This window comes from Nannobrachium achirus, assembly GCF_963921795.1.
Source record: "Nannobrachium achirus genome assembly, chromosome: 16".
Taxonomy (NCBI): Eukaryota; Metazoa; Chordata; class Actinopteri; order Myctophiformes; family Myctophidae; genus Nannobrachium; species Nannobrachium achirus.
The window spans coordinates 12,037,196-12,052,797 of record NC_137823.1 but is presented as its reverse complement, the minus strand read 5'-3'; the positions used below and the strand labels follow the sequence as shown (position 1 = coordinate 12,052,797).

Below are 15,602 nucleotides of genomic sequence, written 5' to 3'. Positions count from 1 at the left end.
ACACTAAAAGTTATAGGTTCATAACATTTTGTCTGCCACCGTAGACTGTCTTTTTGTCTTTTTATTTTGAAGACCCCCAGAAGCCAGGTGCGTGTGCATGTTGTGTAATCTGACGGTTCTAAAATGGAGGTCAGTTTGTTTACAGTTTGTCGCAAAACGAAAATCGTAACCGGGGCCGACCATCACGGAACAGTGTAGCCGTGAAAAATAACGGTTTTCTGCCTTTTCGGTGTTATTTGCACCTTATTCAGAGATACAGCCATTTTTATGTTACAGCATAGAACAGGAGTCAATGGAGGATAGACGCTCCATTTTGCTTCTGGCCGTGTTGCGTCATGCCGTATGCACCAGCGTCTTTCACCAGCACCCGCAGCAAGCGCCTGTTTACCATGTTACCATGGCAACGCTAAACGACTTAGGTAGGGGAAGTGTTAAATATTAAAAACGTTCTGCTAACTTTCACATGATACTGGTTCATAAAAAGCCGTTGTTAGTATTAGTATTATTATTATTATTAGTAGTAGTATTGTAATTATTAATTACTTACTCTTTCTGAAGATTCCCAAGTGTTGTCCTTCCAAAATTGTATGGGTCATTTCCTGGAAGAAAATATATACTGTATTATTTCAACAGTGGGTTGCTTTTAGATCTACAGTATTTCAAATACACTGAAAAGATATTTTGCACAATGGCATGCATGAGGTATAGGCCCAAACAAAGGGCTGAGAATGGGTTTACTGGCGAAAAACAAAAACAAAACGTGTTTCAGAATGACAGCTGTGGCGTTAGGCCTCCTGCCAGATGTACTAATCTATCTATAAATGCGAGAAGTCTCTGCGTGTGTGTGTCTGTAATCCGCGTATCTCGAGAACCGTTCGTCCCACCGGCTTCAGATTCGGCACGCGCGTTCCCCGCCGCGGCACGGAGTGCAGTGCCGGGTCTCGACCCGACCCGACGCGCGGTTTTCCCGAACCGGCGCGAAACGTTCGGAATCTCCTTATGCGGGGTTGATTGTTGACATCAGGCTGTTTCTGAGGAAATCGGCGAAAGCTCTGACTCATTGTGACATCACTTCATAAAAGGCTCTGACATCACGTACGCCACATGAGTCAACAAAAAATCTCTGTGAGTGTGTATGTATGTAGGTAATCCGCGTATCTCGAGAACCGTTCGTCCCGCGGGCACGCGCGTTCTCCATATATGGGCATAAAATGAATGCCCCCATATGAGAACCGTTCGTCCCACGGGCACGCGCGTTCTCCATATATGGGCATAAAATGAATGCCCCCATATATGGGCATAAAATGGATAAAGGGACACAGACAGACAGATTCAGAGATCTCCATATATGGGCGTGAAATGGACGCAAATAGACAGATATCTCCATATATGGGCATAAAATGGACCCAGAACTATATGGACGCAAATGGCATATATGGGCATAAAATTTACGCAGAATCACAAAGATCTCCATATACGGGCATAAAGGGACACAGACAGACACACAGACAGACGGATACAGAGATCTCCATAAATGGGCATAAAATGGACGCAAATGGCATATATGGGCATAAAATTTACGCAGAATCACAAAGATCTCCATATACGGGCATAAAGGGACACAGACAGACAGATTCAGAGATCTCCATATATGGGCGTGAAATGGACGCAAATAGACAGATATCTCCATATATGGGCATATATGGGCATAAAATGGACCCAGAACTATATCTGCAGTGATCTCCATATATGGACATAAAATGGACGCTGACAGACAGACAGATAACAGATATCTCCATATATGGGCATAAATGGACACAGGCAAACAGATGGTCAAAACGGGTCCTATGACAACAGGTATAATGGGGTTTGCATTAAAGGGCGGGGCATTCATTCCCTATTTACATTGTTCCGAGTTGGCCAGGTCGCCGACTAGACGCTGGGCCGCCCGCTTCTAGTCTACATAATGAGCAGGTAATCAGTACATCGAAGAGATTTGTAGATCAGTCATACATTAGCCTCGCGTAGCCACACAAATCTGCCACTGGAAAGAAAAATTGCCCTATCCACACAGTATTATTGTCTGGCTATGTGATGCAATACTCATACATACACACATTATGCCTCTCACTGTGCAATCTGAGACCTTGACTTCCATTATCACACTGGAAACGGTTAGCTGATTAGCTAAAGGCTTGGCAGACTAGTGCAGCCAGCTCAAAACACACAGCCCCTTGAGGTCAAATGCTCATACTGTGTATCGGCGACACCTGACAAATAAAGTACTACTTCCAGACCTGACATTTTGTAATTTAAGCTGCAAGCCCACTTGGTCTTTGATGATGTCCATTTTCTTTTTTCAGAAAGAATTCAGAATCTCAACAAAAGACACTGGTGTCTACATGACAAGAAAGAGACACTGGTGTCTGCATATTGACTTGAAAGAGAAAGTGGTAAAGTCTGTGGCCACTGCGGCCTCAGGGCCATTTTTTGGGGGGCACAAGGCCAAACTGAGGGGCAACGACAGCCATGGCCTTCATGAAATTCCTGTCCTGACTACTTCTATACCCTTGTTTTCCTATATCTGTCCACTGTCCATGTATAAAAAAATTAAAATCAAACCCAGTGTGAAGTAAGTGGTGCCTTTATATACATGCTCAAAACATCCTGTGAAGCTTTGGCCAAAGCCAAAGATGTGCTGGACATATGGACGGACACACGGACAAACATCTATCAACTGTATCTATCTATCTATAAATAAGCCAAATCTATGTCCGTTTGTCTGTTTACTCCCGCAGCCAATCATCGGTCACAAGCTGTGGGCCTGTAACCAATCAGAGAGGGGCAGAGGGTGACTTCATAATATCGAGGCATATATACATCATAATTGAGAACGTAGCTCGCTGTTTACTATGAGAAACAGCACATCATGTCCGTGTCTGTCCCGTCTGTGTACGCTTTTTTGACGGTCTATGGGTTTGCCGCTCTGACGTCACTGTGATGTCAGGGGAACCAAATCCCTTTTATGCTAATATATGGAGATCTCTGTGATGCCAGGGGAACCAAATCCATGTTATGCCCATATATGGAGATCCCTGATGTCATCAATATTAAGCCCATATCTGTGAATATCTATGGGTAGCAGGGATCTCCATAGATCTCCATAGACGCCTAAGGGCGAATATCAGACCAGTTACACATATATTATATGTGTAACTGGTCTGATATTCGCCCTTAGGCGTCTTACTGGTAATATCTTATTACTATAGAATGGGCAGAGCGGGTGAAACGGGGGGAAACCTCTAGTACACACAAAGCCAGATGTAGGAGCAATAAGCACCGCTCATAAACAAAGCAGTGATCGTCAGACATAGGGACAGAGCAGAGAGCCAATCCAACGCACCCAGCAGGTCACCAGACAGGTTGACGGGCAGGATGATGGACACGGAGGTGATGGTGATGAGCACCAGCAGGACGATCAGATGGCGCTGGAAGGACAGGTAGTAGATGGCATCGATGCCACACTTCTCCTTCATCTTCTCCTCACTGTAGAACACGCACGCACACGCACGCACACACGCACACAAACACATCATTACATCACTCTTTAACCCATTTAGGCCTAGGATTATTGAATGCTTTAACTATTGAAAAATAGCAGATATACAAGCTCACAGCGCGGCACCGAGTGCCGCGCTGCAAGCTTGTAGATCTGCTATTTTTGAAAAAGTCGTGAAAATGTGTGCAAATCTTTGAATATTTGTATTTTTAAAGCGAACGTTTGTAACTCAAATTTTGCTACTGGGTGGTCCCTGGAACTAAATATTTTGAGATGGGGGTCCGTGGCCAAATACATATCATTTTGGGGGAGCTTGACATGAAAAGGTTTGAGAACCACTGACATAGTAGTCTCTCAAGAACAGACTAACTGAGCTCCAGTTACGTGAAAAGGACCTTTTCTTTGACGATGCCTGGCCAGATTGCTGACATAGAAACATATATTTTTATTTTTTTCAAAAAACCTTAGAAGGATTCAAAAGACTTAAAGAATAGAGTCAAAATTCTAATGTTCAAGATTTTTCAAAAATAGCAGATCTACAAGCTCGCAGTATATCTGCTATTTTTTTTATAATTAAAGCATAACATAATAATACACCATAATGTGCACCCATTCTGAATGGGTTAAATGGTTGTCTGCTAATGTTCTGAGCAGGCACTAATGTATAGCAGAGCCTTAAACGCCAAGACCAAAGATAATATTCACACTTTCCCTTCAGGAAAATAAAAATATATTTTAAAATATCTTTAATTTCCATTTCATTTACGCAGCCAGCTAGATAAGATTTCACTACTCAGCAAAGAACAAAACGGAAGTGGGGAGGGTTTGTTTTCAGCACTTCCTGCGTACAGTACACACCGTCGGGCGGAAAGCATTTGAAAGTTGTTTGAGTCAACAGTCTGTGTTGAGAGACTGTTTGGCTAATGACTGCCAAGTCGAGGCAAGATAAGATCTGCTCTGTTTAAGATGTACTTACTCCATTCTGATGATGTAGGGCAGCCAGGAGCAGAAGCCCTGCACAGAAACAGAGACACGTTAACAGCCGTTCACTCCAACAAGTTAACAAGCACAACTACAGAGAAATGGCAACATCATTCATTCTAACTCAGGCATGCAAACAGCCCCGCGGTGAAAAAGGTGACAACATATTTTTGTACCTAAGGGGACTGTTAACATATTTAAACAAACATTAACATTGTCAACATTAACGTTAAAGGTGATACACCATGAAATTTCACTTTTCCTATTTTAAAACCTTTTTTTGGGGTCCCACTAGCACCTTCTATCCTCACAAAGTCCCATTTCTGACCGTTGTGTCTTTCTCTGGTTTTGAGAAGGCGAAGGTTAAAAGTATCCCACGGGTTCTCAAAACAAGCTATCCAGATTTGCTGCCGATGATGACGTCATCATCGGCCGCTTTTGAATTTTTGGCACAGTTCAGGCCAAAGGTGGTACTGCAGCTGAAAATGCTCTGAGAGCCATTCAAAAATGAGAGAGGCTCTATTAACAGTTTGGCTGCTCTCGGTAGCCAAACACGTTCACAGACGAGATAAGGTTTCCATGGTAACCCGCATCTCAGACGCTTGCTACGGGTGCTGGTGAAAGAAAAAACTGCATACGTCATGACGCAACGCAGCCAGAAGCAACCGAGAGCGGCCATTATCCATTGACTCCTATTCTATACTGAAACATAAAAACGGCTTTATCTCGAAATAAGGTGCAAATAACGCCGAGGAGGCCGAGATCAGCTTGTCTTCACGGCGACACTATGCCGTGATGGTCGGCCCCGGTTAGGATTTTAGTTTTCGCGACCGTTTGTAAACAAACAGACGTCCATCTTGGATCGTCAGTGTACACCCACGTGCACACGCACAGAGCTTCCGGGGCTCTTCAAAATAAAGCGTAAGTGAATGGTGGCGTCCTGAGTGTTAAGGAGTGGTAATTTAGCCTCAAACCTTTTGAAAAACGTTTTTGGGACATAAACAATATGACATAAATACTTTTTAAATGCATGGTGTATCACCTTTAAATCTACACCATTTCAAGTGTGTGAGTGCGCCCACGGTGTGCATTTCCGAACGCTACCAACTCACTACTGACACGGAGAGTCGAATGATCAGGTTTCAGTACTGGTCAACAGTGCATGGTTTTCACATTGTTATAGTTTTTAGCGGAGTTTAGCAACTTGGGAATAAAGATTCTGCACAGTGCAGGGGCATAGTTCCGCTGATTTAAAATGATTCCAATACGGAACTAAAACTTCCTATGGTTGGCCGCAAGTTGCGCTGTTTTCCCCACCGGCCGATCGCAAAAAGAATTGTTCTCCATTGGACCCCATTCATTTTCCCCTTTCGTTTTCTAACCTTAATTAACATTTCCATAAATACTTTATGGTTCCTATCGCTAGTTAAAAAATGCCTTTCAATCACCATGATATGCGTTTTGTGAAAATACGGTCCCATTTATGTTAAAATTGATGATAAAGTTGTGGGGGGCGTGGCCAACTAAGCTGATACCAGCCGGCTGTGTTCTTCTTCGTGTGTTGTATTTCGGGAGGCTCCGACCACATTCTCCCATGTAGCTCTGCGGTTGCACGTGACCATTGGCAGCCAAAAGCATCCTCTGGTGCCTTTACAATCTATGATGGCAACACCCATGCCAAGGACCCAAAATGTGTCATTTGCGCTGCATAGAAACCAATGGCTTCGCTTTGTCCATATCTTTTATACAGTCTATGGCAGTGTAACCGTCTCTCCTCCTTTGCCTGCTTACGCCTGTAGCTCCCCCAACAATAACACTGCACACCACAGGATTTACAGTGCATTGCCATCGCCTGAGGGGATGTTGTTGTTCTGATTGCTTCAGAAACATACAGGCTTCAGTTTTAGACTGAACCTTCAAAATAAAATGACCGGAAAAGCCATTGTACCCACGTTGACCAACACAGCCTTTTCAGACGACACGACACTCCCCCACCCACCTAAACCTTTTCTAATCGGATCTGCACAATTCACACAAATGACCTGATGATGGATTCAAAACATCGATTTTTGATGAAAAGCTACAAGTTTGCATGCCTGCTAACTAAGGTCAGCTCAGTGGCCTTGTACTTTGGAGTGTCCTGTTCTGTCCGCCCTGAGATTGGGAGGTCGGGTCATACCGAAGACTATAAAAATGGGACCGAATGCCTCCTTGCTGTGCACTCAGCATCAGGGGTTGGATCTGGGGAAAGGGGACGACCTACTAGCGTCATGTCCAGGGGGTGTACTTGCAGATCATGGCTGGTGCATGTACTACTTGCAAATCAAGCGGCCTCACGCAACAGAAACAGGAGACAGGCTCCTGCCCTATGGGCCTCATGGCTCTGCAAGGATGACTTACTAAGGTGGATAGCTGAGACCACTCACAAGCATAACGACAACAGTGGTGAACCGTATCGTTGGGATCACTTCCAGAGAGATTTGAATGATAGAAACACTGACTGCCGATGAACGTGTGAATTTACCGGTCATTTCTGTAAAGTTCACTGCTAAGTGAATACAGTACAGCTAACCAATGGCAACTTGTGACTCGCTAAAAACTGTGTTTCTCGTGTCACAGAAACACAAGGCAAATCAGGAAGTAGTTAAGCGTTTTCTAAGAGAGCAGCTTTGTCACAGTTTATGCATATGATCACACGAGTGACTGAAATCAGTTCTGCTGTTCTTAGAAGTTCTGTAGCGAGCTTGTAGATTTATAGCCTATTTCCGGTGCGTGACATGGCTGTTCATATGGGGATGCAGTCAGAGACGTACCAGCTCATTCTCCTGGTCCTCTGAATACGAGACGTAGGACGACATGCGTCCGTAGCGCCGGTGTGACGTCTCATCGAACCTGGAGCAGAAGAAAACAAAGAACACGACGACCGCTGAATAAAAGCAATTCTTTCACTCTTTATTAATGAATCACATGAACCCTAGTATCCCTGTTCAGTGAGTGAACATTCAGCAGATCTACAAGTGCACAACGCCTCGGCTTCGTGCCGCATTGTGAGCTTGTAGATTGGCTATTTTCACTATTTTAACATTTGTTATCTAATTCATGTCATTGATTAGATTTTTCTTTGATTTCATCAGAAAATTACTGAATGTTGTTTTTAATTCATGAAAAACTGCTTTTTTGGGATTGTTTTTTGAAAATATTTTGAATAATAATTAAAAAGAATAATTGTAGGAAACAAAAAAACAAAGGAACCCCTATAAATCGGTCTGCGACCCACAAATGGGTCACAACCCAGGAAACAGTGATGTAACTGACCCTTCGTTGTCAGAGACCAGAGCCAGGCGTCCATAGTCCCACATCTTCTTCCTGATGACAGTGAAGACGGTCAGCAGCACCTGTGATTGACACAACATACAACCAATACAATTTCACGTTACCAGTAGCGACCACTGATAATTGTGCCATTTCATCATAAACATTAGTGAGGACCAATTAGCCAGTAGCTATGACCCTCCCAAAAAGCTTTTGTCCAATGCTAGCTTAGAATAACTTCCTGCTTGCCAAGGTTTGCCTTGGCAACAGCCTTGGCAAGCTGCCGGTTGCTAAGCTAGCATTGGACAAAAGCTTTTTAGGGGAGGGGCATAGCTAGTGGCTAATTATATGAAGATAGGTTGAAAAGTAGTGACGTCGTCCTTTAACACAAACTCTGCCATCAAAATACCCCTTTGTACCCCTTCTCTGCCATGCCCGTAGAACCCGTAAATGTAATAAAAATTAATTAAAAAACATGTTTTTATCGAAGCGCAACTAAAATAGGCCGGAACTAATGCTCCGTGATCGGTTTCTACACGGACACATTATTGAGCGGACAAATTTAACATTGGAGTCCCTGAACCGGAAGCGGAAGTCCGTCCTCTATTTTGGCCCAGCTTACTGTCTGTACTCCGCGGCTTACAGATGGAGAACTTATTGATCAATTGAAAAAGTTTCAACGGATTTGAGAAGCTGATGGAATACGCGAACACACGAGCAGTGTCCGATCACGCACGGTGGGAACTGGACGAGCGCCCACGTTAACAGGTAGTACTCGGAGAAGCCGGCAGTGAAAGACATAGAGAAATTAACGGGCTTTACGGCCGTAAACTACGAATGAGTTAAAAGTGCGAGATGCTTTGTAATCCATTCGTCTCGTTCATCGCCCCATACATTAGTTGTAAGTGGCGATAACGAACGGCATGAATTAGAACATTCCTCGTGCTCTCTAAGCTAAAGAGAAAGAGATTTCAAAGACGCAGTGAAAGAGGCATAGACGAGGCCAGGAATGTGTCCTAGCAACCAGGACGCATGTGAGTGACAGAGACGGAGCAAGAATAGATCAAAGTCAGCATGCTTGTTCCACTCTCCTCTCTGGATGGAGGTTATAAGGATAGCTAAACCCACAAGTCCCGTTTACACTCCTCACTTATTGCCATCTCAACTGATACACGTCCCGTTTACACCTGGCCACTAACTTTGGGAACATTATATTCATTTTTGCAATTCCCTCTAATAGTTTGATTCCTGTGCCATTTTCGCCACATGAGTCACAGCGCAAAAGTAGGTCGGGAGTGGCTTATTGACTTGTCGGTATTAGTTGGTAAAGCGCAGGAGTCTCTGTTACAATGCTCTAGACCCCTGGGAGATGGAGTCCAGTTCAAATTAGGGATGGGGCGATATTATCGTTTATCGTGATGAAAAACACTCCCGATAATCGTATCGTGGTGATTTAATGTATTGTGATATCGTCCTCCGTCATGCAATGGGATCAATTCACCTTTTATTTGCTGAGCTGCATATCCGGTACAACTTAAACCTTCTATATTTGGTAAAAGGTACTTGTAATATACATACTTACTTGATACAGTCTTTTTTTTCACTTTATCAAATGTCTTTGCCAAAAAATAGCCGATCTACAAGCTCACAACGCGTCACGTCGCGACACGTTGTGAGCTTGTAGATCTGCTATTTTTTGGCAAATGTTCGGCCCCAGGATAATGGATTTTGATTATCGCGATAATATCGTAAATCGTGATTTCTTTTGCCACAATAAGCGTGATATGAAATTCTCATATCGTCCCATCCCTAGTTCAAATATGATTATTTTGGGGGTCGCGTCCTGGAAAGGTGTCGTCGTAAACACCCCAGACAGCGGCGGAACCCACCAGGAAGACGGTGAAGTCCAGCAGCAGGACGATGGGGACCCCTCCAAAGCTGACCCCCTTCAGCACCGTGCTCTGAGCCGTGCTGAAACAGCTGCTGTTGTCCCCCGGCGTAGTACCGTTGGCCGCCAGCAGGCGCCGCTCATCCCACCACGTGGAAGACATCGCGGGACTCTGTCTGGAGTGGGGCGAGAATAAGTAGGGCTGTCACGACATGACATTTTACATGACGATTAATTGTCACTCAAATAATTGGCGATTAACGATTTAATTGTGTTTTTGTCGTTGACAATTACATTTCTGTTTGGCTTTTAGGCTTTGAAGTTGTACATGGTAGATATGACACATAACCTAAATATACAAAGAAATTATTGACTTACTACTTAAAAAATAACTTTGATAGTGGAAATAGCCGATCTACAAGCTCAACGCGTCGCATCGAGCTTGTAGATCTGCTATTTCCACTATTTTTTACTTTTAAAAATATGTATATTAAACATTTTCAACATTCACGATAATGACTAAATTATGAAAAATAATCACGATTATGTAAAACAATTGCGATTAGACGATTATGTCATAATTGTAACAGCCCTAGAGAATAGATTAGAAGTTTATTATAAAATACACAGGAAAAAATAAATTCAAGAGGTTTTATTTGTCACATGCTCATACAAGTATGTGTTGCATTTCTGTGCTTCCCCAGCCATACCGACGGTATGTCCGCTGCTTCCCCAAAGTCATGCGACATTTGAGAAATTAAATACAGTTCGAAAAGTACATTCGATATCATACTCCTCTGACGGGGATAAGCTTCCTCTTTTTCGGAGATGTATTGCCCGTTTCAAAACAGCCTTATTAGTTTCACATCCTTTTTGTGTGCATTTAAATAAATGTAATATTATTAGTACACAGTTTTTCTTCTTGTTGTTTAACAGCTGACAGCTGGGGGTGTGGCGGGTGGCAGAGCAAGCTCTCTGTATGTGTGTGTGTGTTTGTAGTGTAGGCCAGGGTTTCCCAAAGTGGGTGCTGTCTGCTGTGGCACCCTAGGGTGCATTGATGCCAGTCCAGGGGTGCCTCGGAATAATTTGATAATATTTGGAATTCATCATTATCACTACACTATGCTTAGTAAAACAGACCTGATTTGCACTGTACTTGAGTTCTTTTTCCATCTACCTCAACTCTTCACCAAAAATAGCAGATCTACAAGCTCACAACGTGTCACTGTTGTGACGCGTTGTGAGCTTGCAGATCTGAAAAGTAGGCAATCTACAACTCACAACAATTTGCAACACGACTCGTTGTGAGCTTGTACATCAGTTAAAGAGATAAGAGAAAAGAAGCGGTCCAAAGGAAAATGGTAAATGGTGCATACAGAGATTGTGCATTACATTCACCCATTCACACACCGATGGCAGAGGAAACCATGCAAGGCACCAACCTGCTCACCGGGAGCAACTAGGGGTTCAGAGTCTTGATCACTGCCTAAGTCAGACACCTGGGGAACCCCGTTCAGTGAAGTAGTCGGGTTTACGTTAACCATGCCTGGTTCCAGCCCGGATGCGCTGGATACCCCAGATCATCCGGGGAACCCTAGGGGTCCTTGAGGGGGTTCCAGGGGGTGCCAAGCAAAACTAGGAACCGTTAAACACTTAAGCCCTGTTTTAGTTATTTGAAAATAAGACAGATTATCTACATGACGTTGTGAACTTGTAGACCTCTGGTCAAAACTTAAGAAGTTGACAAATCTTGTATGGTATGGGGGTCCCTGGCACAAAATCATTTCAAAATTCAGCCAAACACACTCAATCCATTTGGGGGTCCTTGACGTGAAAATGTCAAACCAGGAATGCATCTGTGACATTTTAGATTTTAGCGTTTGTCGGCTATTAAAAAATAGCAGATGTACAAGCTCTTAGCGTGTCACTTTTTGCTGTGCTGCAAGTTTGTACATTTGCCAAAGTGTCAAAATATAATAGAAACAGTTGAAAATGGGAAACTTATATATTGCCTAACAGGTGGAGGGGGTACAGCATTGTGGTAACAATGTAGACTCATTTCAAATTGATCACAAACAGCAGTGTTTTGCAGAGAGAGAGAGAGAGAGAGAGAGAGAGAGAGAGAGAGAGAGACAGACAGACAGAGTCACAGTCAGTAGAGCTGTCACGATTGACATTTTACATGACGATTGTCACTCAAATAATTGCGATTAACCATTTAATTGTGTGTTCGTTGTTGACAGTTACATTTCCGTTTGGCTTTTAGGCTTTGAAGTTGCACATGGCAGATATGATGGCACATAACCTAAATATACAAAGAAATGACCGATACATGTTTGATATTGATAACTTTATACTTTATAAAAGTAATAGCCGATCTACAAGCTCACCATCACATTATGATTCGTTGTGAGCTTGTAGATCCGTTATTTCCACTATTTATTAAAAAATTGTTTGAAAATATATGAACATCTTTCAACATGGAAACGATTATGACAAAATTGTGTGATTATGTCAAATAATTACAAATGGACAATTATGTAATAACTGTGACAGGCCTAACAGTCAGTATATGACAGGGGTGGGCAACTTTGATGATGGTGAGGGCCACTATATTTCCACCTTCACTCCAGAGGGCCACATTTGTCATTCTAATATTGCATACAATAGAAGCAAAAATAGCCAATCTACAAGCTCAAAACGCATCGCACTGCGATGCGTTTTGAGCTTGTAGATCGGCTATTTTTGCTCCTTTTTTGCTCCTTTTGAATTGGAATCCTGAAATGTAATTATGATTTAATTAAACGCATTTAGTTATATACTCAACTCATGTTAACTTTATGAAGCTAAATACAAATACATTGGACAAAAAAATAAAAAATAAAACACATTTTAATACTACTATACTAGCCATTAAGCTACTAATATAGACTGACGGAATTAAAGCAGGTCATGTTTGGAATTGGAACAGCTGAAATCAATAATATATCAGTATTCTGGTATTAACCTGCGGGCCGCATTAAATGAAGGTGGGGGCCGCATGTGGCCCCCGGGCCCCCTGTTGCCCATGTATGGTACTGTATATGAGTAAGAATGAAGAACAGTTCAACTTTGAACAGGTTCAAACGAGTCCATGATGTATAAATGCACTTATGCACACATGGTCACAAGTCAGCTCTGAGCCCCACCTTGGAGGGAATAGGATTAACCTCGCTTTAGGAGTCATGCATGTCAACACTCACTCACTGACACATCATGCTCTGGCTGCTGCTAAAGCCATAAGCAACCATAAACTCATACGTTAGTAGTATATATATTATGTATTATTTTGACATTGATTTATTGATTAATTGATTGAATACTTAGCAGTTTTCATAGTACAGTTCAGAATCAGATACAAGGTCTACTAATAGGATTTAAACCCAAGAAAGCACTGTGGCTTGTTTACATTGGGTTCCTTTTACAATCATACAGTACATGTAGCCTATATTATTGGCATTAATGTTTAGATTAATTGAATACACAGGACCCCAAGCCATACTACTTCCTTGGGTTTAATCCTTTTTAGCATCCTTTTGTATAGAACTGTACTTTTTGTTTTGCAAACAACTGTCATCATAAGATATTCAGATATTATTGTTGACACACTTGCAGAAGGAATTACACAAGAGAAATGAATGAATCTTGTGTAATTTCCTGTGGAAAGTGACACAGCTTTGCAATCATATAGTACTGTAGCCTATATTAGTGTCTGTCATTAAATGTTTAGATGAATTAATTTACACAGGAACCCAATGGAAACAAGCCATATACTGCTTCCTTGGGTTTAATCCTTTTTAGCATCCTTTTGTATAGAACTGTACTTTTTGTTTTGCAAACTGTCATCATAAGATATTCAGATTAGATATTAGTGTTGACACATGCTGAAGAGATTAAACAAGATTCTCTTGTGTAATTTCCTATGGAAAGTGACACAGCTGTGAGCTCCAGTCTGCATGTCTGCACTAACAGCTGTTTTCTACAAACAGTAGACCTATGTTGTTGACAGATAGATATTAACACACAGGACTGTACAGTAGCCACACCCAGAGCTAGATAGATGTCATTAAATATTAATCATTTACCTCACTGCACGTTGTGGTTAATTAATTAAAATATTAGTGTAAAGCTGTCCAAAGACCAACAGTGTGTTTGTGAAATAACTGCTGCATACCATACTGCCCCAAGGTACAATACAAGTATAGCTAACCTAACGCTAACAAAGCTATGCATGACTTCATCTGGCTGCTGTTATGAACACTGCTGGGATGTTTATAGATCTACAGAACACGTGGAAGGAAGGTGATCACATACCTGTAGTGTGTGGTAAATCGGTTAGATCCTCAGACGGTGCGGTGACAGCATGACAACACACTGCAGAGGACTGTGAGCTCTGCGGTGCAAGGCAAGCGACACACTTCCTCATCAGTGGTCTGTCTGCGCCACTGTTGCCATGTCTGATTAATATAAGCGACCGTGTTCTAGTTTTTATGTTGTAGAGCAGGGGTCTTCAACGTTTTCAGGCCGGGGACCCCCAAACTGATGGGGAGATGGAGCAGGGACCCCCTACCACCTCGTAGGGTGGGGGGGTCGGGGCTACGACATATTTTTTCATTTTAAACATGTAGACCTACAAGTTAGCGAGCAGGGTGGGCCGTACCACTACCATTTCTAAACATACTACTTATTAACTGAGAACCAATGTCAATAATATCAACAATCTGTCAATTGCATAGTAATCATATATTCAAGCTATTCAAAATGGATAGAATTATGATTTATTTTTAACATAAATGTAAAAAAAAAACTTTTTTTGAAATCATTTTTTTTTTTTTTTTTTTGCAATAATTTCGCGGACCCCCTGCAGTACCTCCGCGGACCCCCTAGGGGTCGCGGACCCCCTGTTGTAGAGACCTACTTTTTTTTCTCCTGTGAAGTTGCTTTTTTTAGTTTTTTGGATTGATTGGATACTTTGTTAACAGTTTAAAACACACACACACACACACACACACACACACACACACACACACACACACACACACACACACACACACACACACACACGCAGACACACACACACACACACACACACACACACACACACACACACACACACACACACACACACACACACACACACAGATGCTATTAAGGATTAAGAAAGCACTATATGGCATGTTTCCATTGACTGATTGATTGATTGATCGATCGATCGATCGATCGATCGATCGATTGATTGATCGATCTGACCCCGCGGTGACACCACTCTCTGATTATACTGCTCTGACCTCGAGGTACCAGGCTTTGGTTGCTTATTTCTCTCGCAAAAACTGGCAACGCTGCTATGCGCACACACACTCCTCCTGCGCTCTCTCTGCGCAGTGTGGGGCGCGTCATGTGCGCATACATGCATAGCACTGTAAAATATCTCCACAACATTCGCTGCCCCCAACGGGCGAACGAAACGATTGCTGAATTAAATTAATTCAGGTGTTTGCAAATTGTGCTTTATTTTATTTTGTCTTCTTTTTTTTTTAAAGAAAGGAAAGAAAGGAGAATGTTGTCCATGTGAAGAGTGGAACAGAGGAGATAGACTATAAACTTGATTGATTGATTGATTGATTGATTGATTGATTGATTGATTGACTGACTGAATGAATATTTTATTAGCAGACAGCATAGGAAAAGCACAGGACAGTAGCCTTAGCTCACAGTTCAGATACAAGGTCTGCCAATAGGATTTAAAACCATGCACCCAAGAAAGCACTATATGGCTTGTTGTTTACAAACTTTCAAGTGGATATGAAACTAAGCAACTCTCAG

The 15,602-nt window shown here is 42.4% G+C and overlaps 1 protein-coding gene across 1 annotated transcript in view; it reads right to left on the bottom strand.

Moving 5' to 3' along the window:
• Window positions 1–14,193, bottom strand: part of tmem63a (transmembrane protein 63A) — a 43,644-nt gene extending 29,451 nt beyond the window's left edge. Inside the window, exons 1-7 of the mRNA XM_080745348.1 lie at window positions 14,094–14,193; window positions 9,742–9,916; window positions 7,856–7,935; window positions 7,354–7,432; window positions 4,536–4,573; window positions 3,404–3,546; window positions 548–599 (exon numbers count right to left, since the gene is read on the bottom strand). Of these exons, the coding sequence (XP_080601474.1) occupies window positions 548–599; window positions 3,404–3,546; window positions 4,536–4,573; window positions 7,354–7,432; window positions 7,856–7,935; window positions 9,742–9,903 (554 nt within the window). The 5' untranslated portion in view covers window positions 9,904–9,916; window positions 14,094–14,193. The remainder of the gene's footprint in view (window positions 1–547; window positions 600–3,403; window positions 3,547–4,535; window positions 4,574–7,353; window positions 7,433–7,855; window positions 7,936–9,741; window positions 9,917–14,093) is intronic.
• Between the last annotated feature and the right edge of the window lie 1,409 nt (window positions 14,194–15,602).